The 22,757-nt window shown below is 36.4% G+C and overlaps 1 protein-coding gene across 2 annotated transcripts in view; it reads right to left on the reverse strand.

Moving 5' to 3' along the window:
* NPNT (nephronectin) overlaps positions 1-22,757 on the reverse strand; it is a 40,655-nt gene that overhangs the window by 14,300 nt on the left and 3,598 nt on the right. Inside the window, exons 2-5 of one of the 2 annotated variants that reach the window (XM_053461524.1) lie at positions 18,447-18,547; positions 13,341-13,394; positions 3,939-4,031; positions 75-194 (exon numbers count right to left, since the gene is read on the reverse strand). In XM_053461524.1, the coding sequence (XP_053317499.1) occupies positions 75-194; positions 3,939-4,031; positions 13,341-13,394; positions 18,447-18,547 (368 nt within the window). The remainder of the gene's footprint in view (positions 1-74; positions 195-3,938; positions 4,032-13,340; positions 13,395-18,446; positions 18,548-22,757) is intronic. The other variant, XM_053461525.1, reaches the window with a different exon arrangement.

A 22,757-nucleotide genomic window follows, 5' to 3' on the forward strand; every position in this document is an offset into this window, starting at 1 on the left:
AAGGCCTTCGGAACAAAGGCCAACTTTTCGTTTGTGGCCACGATAGAATAAAGAAAATAACTCAGTGTACGTACTTGAACATGATCCATCAGGCATGAGCATGTAGCCATTAAGACAATAGCACTTGTAGCTTCCGTATGTGTTCATACACCGGTACTTGCAAGGTCGAGGTTTCAAACCACACTCATTCAGATCTAAAATATGTTTAGGATAAAATACAAAACCTTAAAAACCGTCTGATATATCATGATATACTAAGAAGGTGCAGATGTACATATACACATAAAACGACGTTATATAATCAGCTATTTTATTGCAAAGTTTATAAAAGTGGTCTTTTCACCATACCAACCAAAAATTGTTCAACAACACTTTTTAACTTTACACCAACATTGTTTTCTTTTATAAATAATCTCCAGTATTTCACATCTCCAGGCAATAAGGGCTGTTAAAAAGGTAACATGAAACGATAGTTCTTTTTTAAGCATTTAAAAGGTTTTAAGTGGACCTTCTCTTTTATTATGAGAATTTGTCCTATTATGGAGGAAGTAGCGTAGGGGTCCTGACGTAGATCATATCCAAGGACCCTGATCATGCCAATCCAGAGGGATTCTTGCTCTCTGCTGTTCAAATATGTCATCAAAGCAGTTTTACTGTAGCCCTAAACTATCTGACAAATCCAAATGACCTTGGTGTTTGCGTCTGAATAGTACGTGCCCCTTAAATGTATTTATTATATTCTGGTCTAGTTTCCAACTTTGTAATAAATGTGTCCCATACTGTGTTTTTAGAAACCATCTGTGGTAACAACTGTTGCTGGAAATCTGCCGTGGTTTGCGTGCTATTCTTGCCCTTGAATAAAATTGGGCTTAAGAGTCTAAGTGAGTGATCATTCCAACTTGAAACTGTTGCAGACACTGGATATCGGATGAGGAAAATAAGTAAACATTTCTGCATGTACTTGAACAGATGGGAAATACGTTTTGTAGTAGTGTGCAGTTGTACTAAATGTTTTCCTGCTGTCACACTACATTAATGGTTGTATAACAGATTCTAAAGTCTGTAAATGCTTTAAGTCATATGATTAGCAAATTACTAATGGGCTGTTTTTAATTAGATCTCATTGGATTGCACGGAATATGTGGGGCAGCATGATGTTTCCAAAGAAGTCTCCTTGCTATTTCTTTCTTGGCTGACTTACGCTTTTGGCTTGCAGACTGCATGAAAACATTGGCTTGTATCTCTGTACTAAGCTCAGTGGTCATAAGACTCTGGAACTCCAGTTTAGCCAGAGATAAAAGCCTAGATAAGCACAGATATTAGGTGATTTTGCGTCTGTGATTCCCTGCCCCTTCCCTCATAATTTAGCCAGACAAAGTAGAAGGAAAAGTCATCCCAAGATTTACGATGACAGAATTCCATTCATGTCATCAATGCATGTCTGTGTTTGCCAAGCACTTAAAATAAAACACAATTTTCACAAGTCAGACTCAGTTATTTTTCCTTTATTACATATTAATACATGCCCTGTCATTTACCCTTTTATCATTCACATGGAATGCCGGTGCTAAGTCTGGAGGAGAACGGCTGAATACATCTTTTACAGAGAAGTCTAAATATAGGTTAGTAATATATACAGTATATATATATATATATATATATATATATATATATACACACCTCTTTACCACATGACCCTTGAGCAAACCCTACCGCTGCAGACTGTAAGCACTGGGGAAGTCGGCGACCATCGACAAAATAAATGCCTTGCGCAGGGCAACCAAAAGACTTTGATATGCACGGTATTCATCACAAGCCCTGGCATACTCACCTGGAAATTTGCAAGTCCTTTAAGTCACGACCTAAAGTCTGCGGTGACTATGTGCTCTTTTATTAAACACAAATCTGATAATATACCAGGCAGCATCCACGCAAGAGTTGCTCAATCCATCCAAATCTAATGAGACTGGAGAGTTTAAAACATGCTGGTTTGCTTAGCTGTTGCATACTGCCATCTTCAAGTTTTAAATAGTCAACATGCCAGTGATCAGAATGACTATAATTCAGCCCGGAACATTGTGTTTTAATTAAAAGATGACCAAAAGCGCAGGCAGGTATACCTTAATATAATTCACAGATATAATAGAGCATCCAGAAGTAGAGGATGATAGGAAAGTAAAAGCCAAAAGGGACAACTTTGTGTATATATTTATTTATTGTGTATTTTCCAAAAAAAACAAGTGAGATTGCCTCACTCAAAAAAAAAAAAAGATATAACTTCAACAAAAGCATTGATTCTGTAGCCCAAAATACTTGTTATATATCAGTGACTTGGTGAAAAAAGGAACCCTCATTTCCAGTTGATGTCGTAACTTAGCAACACATAAAGGGGATAAAATCAGTAAATATAATAATAATGATATATAATAATTTAATGGAGAAATCTGAAAAAAAGAAGTTGTCCCTTGTCAACAATAGTTGACCAACAATGTGTACTTTTAAGGAATGCAGGAGGAAATTGGCAGTCTGAAGAAAGAGGGAATATAGCCTGCGGTAGGTGTCTGCCAATGCATGTTTGCTTTGCATGCACCTTCCAGAATACAGCCGTGTTTTCACCCTACATTTTGCAGCACATTGCGCTGTGGTCTGCTTATTTGTCTAGAGCCATGCACTGGACTGTAGAGCATTGGCTTAGAAGACAATAGGTATTCTCACCCCCTGCGGGAAACCCTGTCACTGGAAGGTCATCAGGGTAGAATTCAGGAGAAACTTCAGGGTACCAGTCGGGTGCTGTAGTAAGCAGGTACTCATCTTTGTATAGAGGAACAAGATGTTATCAGCAACCCTTTCTATTGTGAACCAACATTCAAGGGGCATCAACTGAAAGGAACATCTTGAGTAGTGAGTATTAACAACATCCAGGAGACAAAGTGGGATTATATATACATATATATATATATATATATATATATATATATATATATATATATATATATAATAGATATACATAGATAAATATGTTTGTGTGTGCGGCACTAGAATCCAACACAGTAACCTGGGGTTTTTAGAATTCCACTCATCATTCTTTCTTGTTTTCCAAAGGTTACAATTGGGAGAGTATTGTAACTTTATTAAGCACTTAACTTCTAAATTGCTTCATTAATACTAAAGCCAATTTTTCTACAACTGAACACAACACTCCCTGTCATAACACACGTGTATGTGTCCTGGTATCTTCCTAACTGGCTCATGGTATATCTAAATGTGATGCTTAATGTAAACTCATCCACTCACACTCACCCATTAATGTTAAACATACTGAGTTTCATGTGATATGCTTGTCATTGAAACATAAAGCCTCAATCATTTTTTTTAATTGCAGTCTCTACAGTACAAGTTGAACCATAACCTAAATTACACAATTTGAATCTACTGCGGAAAGGCAACAAAATTCATTATTACAATGGCCTCATCCAAACAGCTCACTGAATCTAACGCAAACTATGTTAAATATAATATAATTTAAATATTTAAATATACATAGATTAACAGATTATTTAAGCCATTGAATATATATAAATATACTTTTTTCTTAAATGCCAATATTCTATTTTGGTATAGCATGCAAATACATTATTTAATTATCACTGCAACGGCATTTTGTAGAAATGAAACAGCTGGCATCACACAGACGTTCTGTATTCATAACTGTATATTAGCAAGACGATCAATGATGGGGGGTGGTTTTTACAGTAGATTAAAACTGTTCATCTAAGAAAGACAGGTTTTTTGACTCTAGTCTAATAACTTCCACAACCAAAAGATTTATAGACATTTTTACTGTCAATGTGAATGAAGTGTTTGAGTGCCATAGGGGTGTAAAATACATCAACGTATCCTATGTTCTCACACAAACGAATGGATATGCGATTCCATACCTTGATTGCAAGTTTTCCCGGTATATCCTGGGTGACATTTACATTTGTTCGGTCCCACACAATCCCCATGTTTACATGCTGGCTGGCAAATGGCTGTAAAAAAGAAAAAAGAATAATTAATATAATTTCCAAGTTATAGACTGAATTTGTGTTTTCTACCCTTGAATATATGATAGCAGTGCATTTATATTATGTATAAAACACAAGGTTCATATTCTTGTGACCTATGTGACCTGTAAGTGATATAGCTTTCTTTAAGGTTGATGTTCTCTCATATGTAGCACTGGCACAAAGGAAGAACGAGACAATGTAAACTACTTTAAGTTCTCGTCACTGATCCTCATGTTTACCATTCCCCCTTTGAGCATTGCTAGCTGTTTCATTAGCATGCTTGTGACACAAAACTGAGGCACTGGTTGATCGTGATAACAAACTATCTAATGGCTAGGGTGTATTTAAGTGAGGCACAGTGCTAGGCCTGACCAAGTCAATGTACCAGCCTACCACCCAAAGCCTATCACCACTGCTACTGTCCTCTCTACTGAGCTCCAGTATGTGGTCTGCCTCAAAACTATGCAGTACAGCATAGCAGGGGGGGGGTAGTTGGCCTAGATCAGTATGTTCTGCTGACAATGCCTGTCCAGGTGGAAGTACTTGATGATCAGTCATGAGAAATGATGCTGGATGAGTATAAAATAAGACTACATGGCAGATAATAAGCTAGTTGCCAACGAAACACTTTTAAACACAACCATTTTTAGAGTGGAACCGAAGCACGAATGGAGCTTCTAAAAGCTTATTCCCAAAGGGATGGGAGAAGGGGTACTGTTTTGTAAAAACCCATTATACGTTTAACCAATGTAAAAAAAAAATCTCTACAGTAGAGCTGGCACAGAACATTAATCCTATAATAGCACATTATCAAATTTCACATTTGCAACAACCATTTAGGTATGCATAAAACACTTTAATTAACTCAAAGCCAGTGGTTGTTAAGATAAGGTATCTTACTGAATTGCACCAACATGTCCAACTCGCATCTTCAGAATTTACAAATCGTATATATGGAACTTACAAATTTCATAATCTCAGCTCAATAGAACTGACAGACTTAACAAACAACTCTACTGCCGACTTCCATGGCAGATTTGACCAACAACCAACATGACCAACAACAACAACCAGATAGAAGACTTGCAGGAGGGAACACCACCACAGACTCTCGGTACACAGCATTTACTTTATCTATATTTAGATTTTTTATGCTAGTATCAATACATTTTAATGTATGATACTGTGCTTTAGATTGCAATATGCATAACAGATATATTAGACTTGTACATTTGGATTCGTAAGAATTGCTAATTTAATTTTGGTACGTTTGGTGAAAAAAAGGCCAGAACGCTCCCAAATTGTACAAAAATAAAGCAAAAAGCTCAGAACAAAATATATGGGTCCACATTCACTCACACTCTCACTCTCGTTCATTCTCTCACGCTATCTAAATGTTTCCCTACCTTCTCTGCCAACCACATCCGCTTCTGCCTACCACTTCCGCTTTTGCATCTTCTCCCTTCCCTTCTTTCTTCAGTCTGCTATCTTTAATCTTCTATCTTCATCCGCATGTCCACGGACATAACCCAGCGGGAACGTCCGCCAAAATGACAGCGCTTCCAGTGAGGTTCTTTCTTTGATCTTCCAATTGGGTAGAGGATATCACAGAAAGCGCCACCATACTGCCATGAGCTCAACTTAGGGCAAAACGGAAGATGGAAGCACTGCCATTTTGGTGGAAGTTCCTGTCGGGTTATGTCCATAGAGATGCAGACAAAGATAGAAGATTGAAGATCGTAGATTCAAGAGAAAAGAGAAGGGAGAATATAAAAGATGAAGGGGAAGATGCAGAAGCTGAAGTGGTCAGGATAGAAGATAGGGGAACATTTAGAGAGTGTGAGAGAGAATGAATGAGAGTGTGAGAGTAAATGTAGGAACTGGGCAATTAATTTTGTGTCCTAATTAAAAATCAAATGTGCAGGGAACATAATTTATTGCCCGAAAATGAATGGGCCAAAATGAACTAAAAAAGTTTTCCGAATGGTATTTGGCCCATTTTCAAATGTCTAATATATATATATATATATAATATCAAAATCTTTTGAGGTTTTCAGTTTAGTAGTGAACTATATTTAACTATATCTTGCATGCTCGGTCTCATGCATCATTTATAAGGCAAAGTGACTCTGGGCAACATCCTTCCGTACTGTGCTAACTGGTAACAGAGCAAAGGAACCAAATGCATGTCATTGAAAGCCTAGATTTCAAAGCTAATAGAACGTTTCCTTCTTTAGCTTGTGTAAAACAATGACTCTTCAACTTGCTGTCAGAATTATTTTTTTTGACTTAATATGAAATAATCTAATATCTAATAATAAGCAAGATTTATAATATGTATGTCCACATCTTATTACATTTCTGATTTCGAAAATATTATTAGTAAACACAACCAAGCCACATTCTTGTATAATTATGATATTAACTACATGGCATAGCCATTATTTATAGAAATATAAATGTCAATTTGAAGATTAAAAGTAATGGGAAATACTGAAAGTTACATCTGTGCCAAACGTAATGACGTAAGAAAACATTATTCACCGACATTACAGGCACTTCTCTGTTACAGAATAGGCCATAGACAATGGAACCCAGGCTTGGACTGGATACAATACACATTCTTACAATGCTAACCTTTAGAGTGTAAAAAAAAGCTATTGTAGCTGTCTGCTAACATCAAGCGAAAGTGTGTAAATAATATTAATGTCAGATTGTGTAATGTGTTATTAAATTGCCTAATATGTGAACCAAAGCCAAAGGATTGGCTGATAATAGGATAACAGTTATAATTCAGCAGGCAAGAGGTCTGCCAGTCTGAAATGCCAACCATTCTTTCAGTCATCTTATAGATGTGGTATTAGAGGAATGACATGCAGCCAAAACCATATGACACATGAACTAGCTTACATGATGCGTGCATGAAGAAATAGTGGAATGTGTGCATGGGTTCAGCCTTGGCAGGGGCATTTAAGGTTACTAGAGATCTTACATTGTTTATGAAACTGAGTTAGATACATCCGATGAAAGGGTATGCAATGCTTTATCACAACATCAAAGAACCCATGGTGTGTGCATAATACACACAATTTCAGAGGACCACCGATAGTGGACTATATATTCAACTTATATGTGTTATTTATACCTTACTATGGCTTTGCTAAATTTGCAGAAATCTAACTACACCCCCTTGCCTGTTTCTATGCAACATACTCTAAAAAGACCCTATACCTGTACATGACTTGATGGCACATTACGCTGTTTAGTACGCCAACTTGCCAATGTGTTGGATATTGCTCAGTCCTAAACCATGCTAGTAAGGAAGAGTACATTGGGAGTACATGTTCTGAAAATCTGTGCATGCAGAAGTAGCATAAAGTTTACATGCACACTGGAACCAGCACTGCTGCCTACCAGAATTATGGTCCCTAAAGCCATCTTTAGATGCTTTAAATATCCTTGAAAAAAATCTAAACCTTCAATAGACTTAATGCAACCTCTGAGTTACACGGTTTATACTGTCTTTGCTCCATTTGCAGAAATCTAACTAACCCTCCACTTGAAGAGGAGATTCAATTTTATATATTTTTTTTTCTATTTTGGCCAAATAAAAAATACCAACTTCGAATAAAGGCTCCGTTTTCGTTTGGGCTAATATGGCAATATCCATATTTGCTTATTAAGTTTCCAGTGGCAGATGACTTTTGAAGTCTTACAATAGTCTTTAGAGATAGCATATTAAAGTCATTTAGACATAATTAATTACACAGGTTCCATAGAACAGGAAATGAAAACTCCTCAATAGATTTCTTGTTACTACGTCTTCCCAGGCCTGGAATGGTCATCTGGCACGCTAGGCAAATACCTTGTAGGTTGTTGGGTGACATCGGCATTTCGGGGGCTGTATTGGACCCCCAATGGCTGGATATGCCCGTGGCCACACTATGTAAACATAAAAAATATCATGCAGGTGCACATATCCAGCCTTCAGCCGCATTTATGTCATCAGGACGTCCAGGGTTGCCTCATTATTGCCCATCCAGCCCTACAGCTCCCTGTGTGACCTCTGATTAGAAGTACCTGCTTTATCAATCAAACAAGTAGGTCTTTGGAAAATATTCATGTATTACTTTGTCCATCACCCCCCAAACTCAATTATTTATTGATAATGTTAGCATGTGGCTGTGATTTAAACTAAAACAATATATAAATCTGTGCAGGTGACCAAATCCTGCTTTGTTTAGTTTATATATATTGGCATACATATGAAAATATGAAAGGATAATTTTGTTCACATAGGTACCAGTCTGAATACAGTGGCATAGACTGATCTGGAATATTTGTGGCAACCGTCACTCATTACCCATTTTTTTACACTGTAGCGTTCAGCTGTCACCACACTAGTTATACTGGCGGTTTTACAAAGGACCATGAGAGAGAAACCTGGAGAACTATTTTTGCGTTGGAGCAGATGCTTTTTGACTGATGTAAAATAGGATTTAATATGTCATGGGTCGGTTTATTAATACCCTAAAACAGATTGATGGAACGGGATTAGTACAATTGTTCTGCAGCCGTTCAATCTTTCATCATTTAAACAACAATGAAAGGATACGAAAACAAATGCGATGTTACAGAGGTCTGGCCTTTTGTATTGAAAATTTAGAAGCAACCAGAAGTTAGTACAAGGACATGGCCATGGAGCTCATACAGTATACCTTACCATGAACTCTAGTATCTGTTTGAATCAACATAATCTAGTAATAGTTTGAAATTTCTTTCATGTGCATCTGAAATATTCATAATATCTGATTTTGGTTTAAGGAAAGTTCATGCCAACATTTTTATTTTTGACATGTTCTTTTAATTAAAATTGCAGTCCTCCAAGTCCTTGTCCCCAGTGGCCTACAGGCTGCCTTTTAAGGGAAGCCCCTTCCTTTCCCTTAATCTGACACTTTTGCTGTCTAGTTGATAGCATATCACTAAAATTAATCCTAAACCCATTTGCTGGCAGTAACTGCATTGTAGGCATGCTCCTTTAAAGTTAAGATTGAACAAACTTGAAACAGTCCCCAGCAGTCCAGCTTCCTTTCGATGTTAAAACACGCAAGAGTGGGTTTTGGAACTTCTAGGCATGAAATACTCATGGAGATGAGAACAATGTTGAGTGAAATGTAGCCAATACCACATACTTTTACATTGAATTTATTATTCTGTATTAGCAAACTCAATTAATTAATAAAGCCTGATACAGTTGAGCAAGCTTTAATTATTTTCAGGCTGCCAATATAATTAGTCCAGTGTGCGATGCACAGCTGGAGCAGGTTGTTGGGTTGGGTTACAGATTTATGAAATACAACATGTTAAGTAATAGCTGAATAGATCTTTTTCTGCTTCTTTGTAACAAACAGGGAGCTTGCGATATTTTAGCAAACTAGGAGTTAATATGTCTCTGTTGAAATATAATTCCCCAATCATGCCAAAGGGGGATTTTAGAAAAAAACCTTGACATATAACTACTCAGAAGTCAATCTGCGACTGACAGAGCTTCTCAAACTGGTCTGCGTTCCATTGTTTATTGTCAAGTTTTTTAGCTGACCAAAGGCCTCAAAACAAATAGAAAATCAGTATGTCTGGATTCCTCCAAATGTCCAATGTCCTCCACCGATATAGCACTGTAGGCAGGTGCCTAATTTTCCTATAGGTTGGGGGGGCCGGGGGCTTAGCCGAGCCAATAACAGCCAAATTAACTGCAATGTACGGAGCCCATAATGAGAACAGTATACAAAAGACAGCTTGGAGCTTTTTTGTTGCAGTTTTCACATGGGGTAATTAGATTTACTTGTGCACACAGTAGCGTGTTATTTGAATAAAACGAATTCTGTTAATTTAACTTATTTCATTTATTCGGTTAATTCAGTTTTCAGGTGTGGTAATTATGGTTCCTGTCTTTTCTGAAAAAAAAGGTACACGTCATGCTTCCATGGGATTATTCTTGCCAATAATTTAGGGATAAAAAAGTGCTATTTAATAGATCCATTTTCTAGGGGCCATAACATGCAAAAACAATACTATTACAACCTGATTGGTACCAGGGGGCAAATCTCATTATCAAGGTAACATGAACTCATGACCCTAAGGTCAGAAGGGTTTGACTATTGTGAAAACACTTGTAAATGTGTAAGTAATCTCCCTCTTCATTCAATATCCCCAGGCTATGATCTACATTCTGAAATGCATTTAGGATTTCTTCTCAAAGGGCCAGAGCTTTATTTTGTAGACCCTTGTAAACCGAGTGGTCTTGCCATGGGCCACACCAAACATTATGTAATAAGTGTAAACTGATCTATCTATCTATCTATCTATCTATCTATCTATCTATCTATCTATCTATCTATCTATCTCTATCTATCTATCTATCTATCTATCTATCTATCTCTATCTATCTATATCAATCTATCAATCTATCAATCTATCTATCTATATCAATCTATCTATATCTATCTATCAATCTATCAATCTATCTATCTATATCAATCTATCTATATCTATCTATCTATCTATCTATCTATATATAATTGTGATTGTTAGAAGAGTTTGGAAATTTCTGTGAAGGAATGAAGTTGGTTTTATAGAAAGAAAAGAGTGTTTTATTAAATGTTTACTAAATGTAAACGGAAACAGATGTAGCCCCTTCATCCATTTTTTTGGCCATGTGGATAGACATGTTCCACTGGCTTTATAAACAATGTAATGGGTTTTGTCAGCAAAGTTTAAATAATTTTTTCCAAGTCTGTAGCTATGACACAGTCAGTAACAGCATAGTAACTGATTGCTCAATAAAGCTGGAATGCCATGCAACTCGGGATCATAAATCAGACATTCCTAATAGAGACCAATGGTGCATAATGAAAACAGGGCACAAACACCTAATGCAACAATGTTTTCTGTTTCTGGCTATTCTTCACAAACTACGCTCCCCTGATGTCATTTACATCCTTTTATTTAGATTGTCTCTTTGTGCTTGTTGCAAATAATGTAGCCGGTAAACATTCTTCTGTGCTTCTACGTCCTGCATTATGGAAGCATTATGCTACAGTAAAGCTGACAAGTAAAGGCAAGACATTTTCCAGTCCCAATGTAACGTAAAATATACATTGGAGTCCATTTTGCATTCGACTTTAATAGGTGTTTAGTTCACATACGTGTAAGTGGCTAGGTTGGAAGTTGAACACCCGTTTAATTTAATGTGGGCTCAGCTTGCGTATTAATTAATATTTACTAATAAGCATGTGAGGGCAGGGTATATCAGTATGAGTAGGTGGTGACCTGGAGCTCAGACCCACAGCATTTGATCACCATACTGTGCCGCTTACTAGTGGTGAGTGAGGGTCTTGAGGTATGGCATCCTCTCCTGTTGTTCCTAGCCTCAATTAGTAGCCTACACAACTATATTATAGGTTTCCTGTGTGTAGACATATTTCTTTCCATATATTTTCTGTTTCCAAATGTTTGTAAATGCCCTTTAAACTGACAGCTGACCAACAAATCTGTACCTTTAGTATGCAGTGATCATTGTACAGCTTCTTATTAAGGATAAATAAGTTATAACAGGATTCTTCAAACATGGGACCAGGACCTAGTCTTGGGAGACAAGATGCTCGTCACTCCAGGACTCTCACTCATTGTACTGAGCACTGCACATAGCACTTAAGACCGTACCTGCTGTTACAAGGAATTTCTGAACTAATGAAACACAAATAAGGTTCAAATTCCTCTTACCTTTACCTTTTCCCATTTGTGTTTGAAGTGTCACTATATTATTGGGCCACTTGGCTGGGCTTGTCCCTTGGGTAAAAATTTATTCACCCTCCCCTGTGAGTACACAAACGGGGTGATGAGTGTATGCAAAATTATAGAATGGGGTAAATAATTGTCTCATACTGCTATTTACTAAAAGAGTAAAATGTCTCTGGAACAAAAATTCCTAGCACAAGTTGTTGTTTTGTCCTTTTGAAAGGTAGCTCCTTTTCTTTCTCGAAAATAAATGCCTAGATAAAATGTTATACTTCACCCTGTACGCTCCAATACAGCTGACAAAGTGAGTGTTACTCTGGCAGACAAATAAGTGGTTCTTAAGGGTACAGTACAACTTAGGCCAAACTTTAATTGCAATAAGCAAATAAGCTTTAGTAGATCTGTCATCTTATTCAGGGACGGGGATAACGGGGCTGGCTTGGCACTTTTAGGCCAGCAGATGTAAAATGTAAGTGCAGCTGAACACGACATGGCGCACGGTCATGCAGTGTGCAGTGCTGATGGCACACTGGATCCGGTATGCCAGATGGCCACTTTGGGCCTGATATCATTCCTTCGTTTGAAAGCTTATTCACATAAAAGCAACACAACCTTTTCAGAAGATTGTTTTCCCTTCCTTTGGCAACAACCTATACAGTACGTGCCTGCTTTTGTATCAACTGTTACAAGCTAAAATTGTGTATGAGGTAAAAGGATTAAACAATGGTTTCTGGGTAGTGTTTGGGCAAAAGTAATAGAAACAGACACATAACAAAAATAGCTAAACACATATTAAATACAGAAGGGTAGGTAGAACAGTGCCATTAATGTTGAAATAATATTGCTATTGAAGGACACCTTGACTCTGTATAACGTTTGGGGAAAAAGTAACCATGGAAGAAACATTCAGCCTTAAATATCAGAATTCCCATAAAGTAAATGAGTTTGGATTTTAACAAAGATGCCATAGAAGGACATTTGGCAAGATTATGAGTGCAAACCATGTTCCATTTTATTTCAAAAATAAAACATAACAAATGCCTGGCACTAATGGGAATCAGCTAACAGTCAGCTCTAAAACGTTGCTTTTACTGATAACCTTCAGTACTAAACTATGACGCATGGAGGATAACAACCAATGTTTAACACTTTGTGGAATTTCAGCTATTTTTGTGTGACAGAAATGTATTGTGTCTTCAGGATACTATAAAATGAACCGCCTCGGGGGCAAAGGAAATTTCAAGTAATGACACGTGAGAGTATGCAAACATGTTTATATTACTCTTATCACAACTAGAAACTGAGAAAAAGAGATGACACATAACACATAAATGTGAGCAATTATTTTAGCAAACATTCCCATTCAAGTGATTGTCTGTAATTGTATGAAGAGTACAGAATTCAACAGAGATTCTGGCTACAGATATGTGATTGAGTGTCCATTAATTCTGGACACACTGCCAAATATGATTTGAAGAAATATGTTAAGCTAACCTTGGGTACGACACCTTATGCTGGCAATTCTCTGCCTTAAGACGTAGTAGTAAGCTGCAAAACAAATGTCCAAAAAAGGAATTGAAGTTCTTTTTTTGTGTGTTTCCTTTGAGGAGGCTGGATTTGGGTTTTAATCAACATGCTACATTCCGGGAGCCTTAAACACATTCAGAGCATGTCTGCAACAAAAGAAAATCTGGAACAGGTTTAAAAACAAAAAAAGAAAAGAAAACAGCAACAAAATCAAATTTGTTATGATATTAAAGGCACAATGCATGCGGTAACATAAAACAGGTTAGTAAAATGGCATAGCACTGCTATTCTGTATCAGCAGGGAAATTGCTGAAAGTAAAAGGCTTATACAGGGGTATCTTAGAGAGTCTCATGGCTGCAAACAAATGAAAGGGGTGGAAATAAGGTCGAGGCTGGACAACCATGACTGTAAACGGCATCAAAAAGCACTACAGTTGCCCCGTGTTTGATAATGTGCAGTTTTGCATCAAAGGCAATAAGGCACTATACCAAGCAATCCTCTTGGAGCCTTTGGGGGTAAATTAACTAAGTCTGTAGGATGCTAACTCTAACATATTTTATGTGTCATATGTAAGAGAGGGAGACTAGTCACTGTCTCAGCTGAATTATCAGGGTCCTGAGACTTGGAAAAGATCTTAGAGGAATGCTGGCTGTCTTATGACATAGTTGTACACTGCCTCTCGGTAATTACACAACTTTTAAAACGTTTGATTAATAAGATATTATTTGTTATTCATTATATAATTTGGCATCTTTACTGGGTTTGTGAATGGTCAAGTTATTAGATGGCTTTTTTTTTTTTATTAGATGTTTCTGGAAATAAGTTTAAGTAATTACGTTTCTGTTCTTACACTTGGCGTAGGGTATCTATTGGTGACAAGGTAAACAAATACTTAATGGAACAGTTGAATAATGTACTAATTTATATGGACTATGTGTGGGCTATAACAATGTAATATCATTTTTTGCAATGTTAAAATGGCATCAGTTATACAGCTACCAGAATAATGTCTAAATACAAAAGTCAGTACAATCTAAAGTGGCACTTTTATCAGGGTTCTATATAAACAGAACACAATGTTATCTAGTTATCTGCAATTATGTGAATTAATTCAAGAGGTGGGTGATAGGTGGCAAGTGGTTCTTAATGAAGCTGGACGCTTATACCATGGCCAATAATCTATGGAAGTTCCTTAAATTCCTAGTTGGCAGTCCTATTATCTATAGAAAGGTATGTCTCTTAATTAACTGGGACCGTGCAAGCAGTGCTATGCCATGATTTAGCTTAATACAGTCTGGTTGATTGTGAAAGCATGAAAGTGTGCATGAATGGATAAAACAGCAGCACAAGCTTTTTTTTGCAAACCATTACCAAAAAAGCAAACCCAAGAAGCCAGCAGCATGCATTTGAAGCCCCGCCAAATACGCAAACACCTTAAAGTCTTATGGGTTATGGTTAAGCACCATTACTGTGTGACATTTCAAAGCTTCACTGTGATTTTGCTTGTCCCGTAAACACATGATTAGACAGACAATCCAAGCCTACCATTCCTGGAAAAGCTTCTGCACCCAATGCGAGATATATCAAAATATGAATATGGATCATGCTAGGATTTGTCACATGAGACAAGAATGCTGGCCTACCACTGTTATGTAAGGCTAAATCAGCCAAGATTTCTTTTAAATATATTTAAATGAGAAGTGAGAACAGTGAGACAAAATCAAACTGCAAATAGCAATAACATGGTTCATAAAACGCTTTAGGCTTTGATCGACACAGTCTTGCTGTTCATCTATTACACATGTTAAATAAATAATATTCATACAGTTATGAAATCACCACTGTGTACCAGGGAAAACATGGAACATATCTTACCCTTTGGTATATGTTTTATATAGTATCAACCAACTTGTTTTGAATTTCTACAGTCTTGTTCCTTATTAACTAGTATTGAAGAGAAACCATTAACACAGCTGTTTTTGTGATGTTGCTGAATCTCGTCTATAATGTTTATTTAACTCTCCACATATTACGCCATGCTACAATACATTCAGGGCATTTTGGAGGACCAGCTAGGATCTGGGAGATGCTTTCTGCATACCTATTCCAGTGACATTACAGAATATTCTAACATTAGGCAAAATTATCCATTTGATGATTACATTTACATTAATCAAGAAGAAAGATAACCTTGGAGTACTTAGTCTTAGGTCTAAGTTAGGTCTATCTACCTAACAGACTCTGGAATATCTGTTTTCCAGGGTCAGCGCTACCATATAGGTAAACTAGGTAGTTGGTTGGTGGGGGGTCGTCATAGGCTGCTACAAAGCCTAGAGCTGGCCAAATCAGCTCTGTAGCCAGATGAGAAGGATGAAGTTACCCTCTTGCACATAATTGATCAGTATAAAAAATCAGTATTTCTCCTTCTTAGCCAACAAGTTGGGATCAAACAAGTATTCCATATAGAAGTGTTATTGAGATTGTTGTTTGTTCTGCTATAAATTGATAGTGCTCCACATTATTTTAGAAATATATACTCAAACGTAAAGGTTGTTTTCAGCCTGTATTAGTAGGAGGGGTATTGTTAGCGATTTCCCCGACCGCTTGTCAGCACTCTTTCTGCTCCCTTCAGTCTCTATTCTCTATATTCTCTCTTTCCCATCCCTCTTCCTTCTCCTTTAAGCTTTATCGTACCTACTAAGGGGGTGTTTCAGGGTCAAGGCACGTTTCAGACCCACTGGGCGTTCTCTCTTGTTTTAACCCTACCACAAATCCAGTATATATATATATATATATATATATATATATATACACACATGTCTTTTACATGCCTTTTTGGGATCCGTACACTGATGTAGTAGCAGGATTCAAAATAGATATAATATCTTTTCTTTCCCTAAATAAATGTACTCACTTGGTCTCATTCCTTTGCTGCAAGTTATATGCACATCTCAATTTAGAGCTGGTACAATCCAGCGACTATTAATGTAATTGCAGCTGTTCCCTTTAACCCACAAATATATCACATGCATCCTCATACTATCTCACAGAGCAAAGCATGTATTAACCAGACGGTAACCACAGGGGAAAAAAACTATAAATTAATGTATTACATTTAAATTGGATCCCAAAACGAGTATGCTACAGATAAGAATATTATACTTTTAGATTGCATATATGCATCACTTAGAAGTTCACCTTTTTGCATGAAAGTAATAGCATACATCATTAATTGGCACATGATTTTGATGGTTATTACTCCTCCTTGGGGAAAGCTGATTCTTGAGAAGGAGTCGACGATGGTAATTAAACTTGCAGTTGAGTTTACATTTGAGTTGGAAGCCAGTGTTTGACTTAAGAAATTTAAGGTCTCACTCCAACGTTCTGGGTCAATTCCCCTGTTCCTTTGAAGTGGTGTTTTTTATTTCATAAAACAGGCTGTAGGAGTATTTCACCAAAATTAAAGAAAGAAAATAATCCTGTGGAAATGACAGACTGCATTAGAGTGTCCGTATAGCCCACTTCTATGTATTACATGAGTTCTACAAGGGTAGTTTTAGCAGGGCTTTGTTAATATTAGCACAGAGAGCAAAGATAATATTTCAGACAGGAGTACTGAGACCATGAAAAAAACTTAAAAGCTAGAGGCTCCAGCATCGGGGCCGTGAGCATCCAGGCACATATAAGCTTCAGATAAATAATTAGCAGTGTCTGCTCTTGTAAAAAACAATGTACCCCTTGATACAGGTAGTACTTTAGAATTCTGTGATCCTGGATTAGCTGCTAGAAGGACATTGGTTCAGGTAAGATTAAAACGAAAACATTAAAGGGATTTCTGTTCTAAACTTCTAGGAATTAGACATTTTAAAAAAAAAAAATAGTATGTGATTTAAGAAGCTGCTCGTTGTTGATATTTCCACATCCCTGGAGATGCTTAGGTGTATATAACATTAAAAAATGAGCCCTTGTTGTATGAAATAATTACCAGGTCCCCTTGAATTCCATTGCTGGATCCCAATAAACAACAATAATGGCACATTTGCCTTCTTGTGGCAATGCTAAAAAGTGTGAATTTGAGTGTCAGATGTTGTCTATTTTGTTCTTCGTATGGCGAGACATACATTTCACAGATAAGTAACCTGACTACACCTTAGCAACGACATGAGTTTCACTTGGCAATGCAATTTACAAATGTTAAACACGAATGCCCTGTGTGAGGGTGGGGATACAATGATAAATATTGAGAAATGCTATACAAAATGTAAGAACCAAAAATAATTTGCTTCTGGTAAGTATATAGATGGATATGATCTCCTGCGATGTCACTGGAATGAGTTATGATGCAGAAACCTAACACAGCATCATTGTTCTGATTTTAATGTGTTCCCTATACTCTATACTCTGCTGCACCATATCTCAAGATTTTTTATCATAATTTGAAAAATGTACATGTAGTAGTTAGTTATTTTGTGCTGACATGAAGTTACTCTTTAATAAACCTCGACTTGATGGTAACATTCCAAAGTGCAAGTGGAAGAATGAAAAAATACAAAAATACATAATTTAGCAACATACGATACAGGTACTTTTTAAGTACATTGTACCACTATTGTATGTCACATTGTTGTTAAGAGTATCTCAGGCCCAGTATTTACATTGTATCAAAAGTATGTAGAAGAGGTTGTGTTGATGAAACTATGGGTAAATATCCTGGTAATAAAGAGCATCTGCTTTGACAAAAAAAGAAACCTATGACATGATTCTACAAAAAACATTATGGTGCTTATAAACCATGTGGTGGGTTGCTGGGCCCCTAAAGAATAATTTCCAAGAGTTGCTAGATAATGCTAGACCAAGACGACACCTGTAACAGAAATGATTAAAGTGTATTAACATTTATCGTGGAAGCAACTGTGAACCTTTCTGTGTCATTATGCTTGTGTCACCATTTGAAGTCTGCACGTGCAAAGCCCCACTTATTAAATAAGCCCTGCTGTAGTGTATGGAAGCTATTAATAGTTATGTAGAAGCCCCTCATAGATGGAAAAAGCCCCAGCAATGGTGATACTCACGCTGACAATGATTCGGTGATTGTCGAGTCCAACCCCAACAGCAGTCAATCCTGCTACCATATCGACAAATACCCGTAGAGGAAGCGATCTGTGTGGGCCACCTGTGCAAGGAAAACATTATGAGATCTTGTTTTAGATGGAGAGGGAATCAACATAATCATGACACCACGAGTCTCACATGATAGCATCACAGAAGAAGAATGTACTTATGCCCACTTTTCAAAAATATATCAAGGCTTGTCAACCTCAGCTTCGCTTTTTTATACAAATGCAATCATTATTTTTTTTAATCAATGCTAATGAATTTGACATATTTAAGAAATCTTTCTTCTATGGGTCACTTTCTCTTTTGTCTTAAGGGGATTATGTAAATTACTCAGAGGAAAAAAAGACTTCACACTCTTTTTGAATGTTAATTATATGAAATAAATATTCGTCATTCATATGCAATATATGAGTAATATCATGTTTTCTCCTTGTTTTTTTCTTGCTTATTCCTACTTATCAGGCCTTGTTTGAATTTTATTGGAATAGTGTCATTTCTGTTTGGTTAAATATTTATATCTGTCTAGCACTTTACCAGCACCACCATCAAAGAATGCATCATCAGCATGATGGACAGAGGCATCAAAGGAAAGTCACTCAGTGACCCAGATGCTTCCACCATGGTTATTGTTGTCTTTGTTGTAGACATAGGTGAGTTGAGGAGGTTTAGTACTGCAAGCGGAATCAGATTACCTTGGAAGCTGCATTGGTTTAAGGTGTCTCAGGCCAGACATAATTGCTCTGGGCATTACGGTATTAGTCAAAATATCAGTTATGAGAAATGCATCCTATATTTGTTTTAAACTTTTTTGAATTGGACTTGTTAATTTTTTTTACATCTTTGTTAACATTTTGTTTTATTTAATGCTATACCATTAATGTGATGAGGTAAAACACTCAAATTTCACAGTACATATATGTTTTTAGACGTCAGTTATGTTTTAAGTAGCAGAGTGCCTTCAGTATTCTGTTGTAATAAGTGATTATCTGGCCCTCAATGGGCTAAAATAACTAATATGTCCATAAAGAGACTAGCATTATGTATTTTACCCCTTTCATCCTTAAATCTGTCTAAAAGGCAGATGATATAACAAAAGGAACATTTCTAGCTACCTGTTATTACACGGAATAGTTGACTGGTCTTTTTCACTAATTATTATCCAATGTTGAAGGATAAAGCATCCAGATATCAAGTTGCTTAAAAGTAGAACCACCAATTTAGCAATAACTGAGTACTTAACCTTTAGGTAGATTATGGACTCATCCAGGATATAGTTAACTTCATGAAATGGAATTTAAATACTTAATGATTGGTCTCTCCTCTGCAGCCTAAGGGTTTTGAACTTGTTAAATTATATAGTAGGGAGGACTCGCACAAATCGAATGATTACATGGACATCTCAGCATTCTTTAAATATCAATACGATGTACATGTACAGAGACAAGATGATATTCTGACATTATGTATAGTTATAACTAGAGTAATCAAATGCATAAAGCACAGTACTAAATTCATAGGACAGAAGTATTGGGGTTATTCACTTAATTGCGGTGTCAGAAGTGGTGGAAAAGCCTTTGGTCTGTGTTTTGTTGTATGTCATATTCTGTCAGCTAGTCTCCTTTAAGTTTTTTCCTCCCCTACATTTCTGTTTTGACCTTTGTATTACATTTCTTTTCAGACACATTGACCTTTGCCTTCCTACATAATTCATCTTAGCCCCTGCACCGTGACCCAATTCAAGTAGATACCTATCCTTGGAAATGAGATGTGGCTGCCTTACCTTCCTCTAACAAGACACTCCAAACCTCCTCTTACTTATCTACTTTCCCATTATACAGCTATAGCAGAGCATAATAATAATGAGTGAACATGTATACAAATAATATACATACTACTATATATAGATTTGTCTAGTATATGATCACAAGGTCTACATTCAGCTGGTAGGCCACTGTCCGATAGCACCACACACTCACCTGAGTGCTTACAGTTGTCTCTCCCTCATCACCCTACCTTTTTAAAGGCTGCTCAACGATCACCAATTTAATAAGGGCGCTATAACATAATGGAGAAGAATTATCCTCCAGATCCCGACAACAGGAACTTAACATGGCTGCTCACTTGCTATATGTATAATGTGGGTTTTAATGCCTTTAAAAGCTTTTTTGTAAACCCCTCAATATAGATTTATTTAGTGTATAGGACTTATAAGTACAGGGTTTGGGAAAAAGTGACAAATCTTCTTTCATTTCAGCTGTAAGCAGCTCCCAAGGGCTAGTCTTATGCATGGAAACATTGTTTTCAGGTCTCAGTGGGTTTTATTTTAGCTTAAAACATGTTATATGTAATATGTAATATGTAAATTCAGTTTGTTGTATTTTATTAAGGAGGCCATTCACACTATAGTTTGTAATCCAGAAAATGCATTGTTGCAAAAAGGAGGTTTACACAGGAATTTGCCGTCACGGTTTCATTACCTGGTGCCTGTCTTAACTTGATTTGTAATTCTTTTCTTTGCAGTCACATATCAACAACCCTCAGTCATAGGTAACATTGCTACTTGGTAGAGGGGATATGTGGTTTCCAAGGAAGTCATGCTATGGCTTTGTTAGAATTTGTTATTACAAATCTTGCCAAAGGAACGGTCATGTTTTTTTTTTCACCTGACTGCACCTCTTCCTAAAAAAATGAATTCCATCAAGTCTCCATGTGTCCTTCACAACAAGATTCCTCCATGAAAGCCACTGTAGGGCTACTTGGCCCTTTTCATAGTCCTCAAAAAAGCTTGTTTAGCATGCAATCCAGCATGCATCCAGTCCAGAGGCCGAAGAATGACGAGTACAGTAAATATTAAGCACAAATGTCCAAAATACATTGGCTGGCCAAGTCATAGGGCAAAATTACCTTACTAAATCCCTGAACACCTTTAAACAATTACTAATAATTTATTTTTAGCTTTATTCGGTCTCTACATCCGAGTTCAACAGCAACGTTTATTTTTTAGAAGGAAAAATGTTAGATCAAGAGGTCATAGTCCAAAACTAGAAGGCCAGAGGATTAGATATAATGTAATGGAAGATTTGCTTTACTCAGAGGGTGGTAGATAAATGGGATAGCCTCTAATCAGAAGTGCTAGAGGCTAACACAGTGAGGGAATTTAAACACGCATGGCATAGATTTACAGCAGTGCTTAACTGAATAAATGAAAGTTACTCAATACTTATCCTCAATGAGGATTTTTTTTATATTTCTTTTTATTGAAATGCTTTCCATTTATGCTAAGAGATTGCAGTGTAAATATTGACTTATTGTATGGTGTTTAATTCATCCAATAAAGAGTTGATTTACTTCCTCTATATTGCATTATATTATTCTTGTATTAAACATACAGTATATCTTAATATCATGGTCAGCACCCATAAAGAGCGCAGCAATATTACATCAAACATGACATTGGGAAGTTTTTGACAATGCAAAAATTAGCGTTTACTTGGTTGTCGCCCCACAAAGCTCCCATAATGTATGCAAGAACATTTGTTTTAATGATTATTAATACAGGGCTCCTTTATAGAAAAGTGACATTAAATACAGTTAGTTGCTGGAAAATAAACATACATATGTACTTTTGTGCTTTGAATATTTAAGTATAGTGTATAATTTAGCAATGTTATCCACAGTAAATTTAATTACCCCAGAAATCTGCATATATATGCATACATTTAATTTAAACATATATATATATATTGTAATTATTTAAGTATTTCACACCCCTATGATTGTAAAGAAAATATTAGTTTAAGTTTATAAAAATGTTGATGGGAAGTGTGCCCATGCAGACAAAAGATGGATGTTTATTTTGGATTTACAACCTATATCAATATTTGAGGTAAATATTAAAGTTAGTTGCAAGGTTCTTGCTAGTCTGAACTGTCAAATTAACTTAAGCATTCTAATCTCGCTTATAACAGGTGCCAAGAACACAGAGTTTCACAGAGTTTATACAATGCTAAAGATGGTTCCAGGGTTAGTTAGGTGCCACAACATCTTAATGTCTAGGGGCCAAGTTATAACATATACCGGTATATAATATATATATAATATATATTACATTATTATATAGTAATATATATTATATATATATATATATAAGCAGCCTTAAAATAATTATTCTTGCCAATACAATAATAAATACTTTTGTGTAAGTATATGTATGCATGCACAATTATACTAAAAAACAAAAACTTTAACTGCTCAAAACTATAGGT

Source organism: Spea bombifrons, chromosome 1 (assembly GCF_027358695.1).
Source record: "Spea bombifrons isolate aSpeBom1 chromosome 1, aSpeBom1.2.pri, whole genome shotgun sequence".
Taxonomy (NCBI): domain Eukaryota; kingdom Metazoa; phylum Chordata; class Amphibia; order Anura; family Pelobatidae; genus Spea; species Spea bombifrons.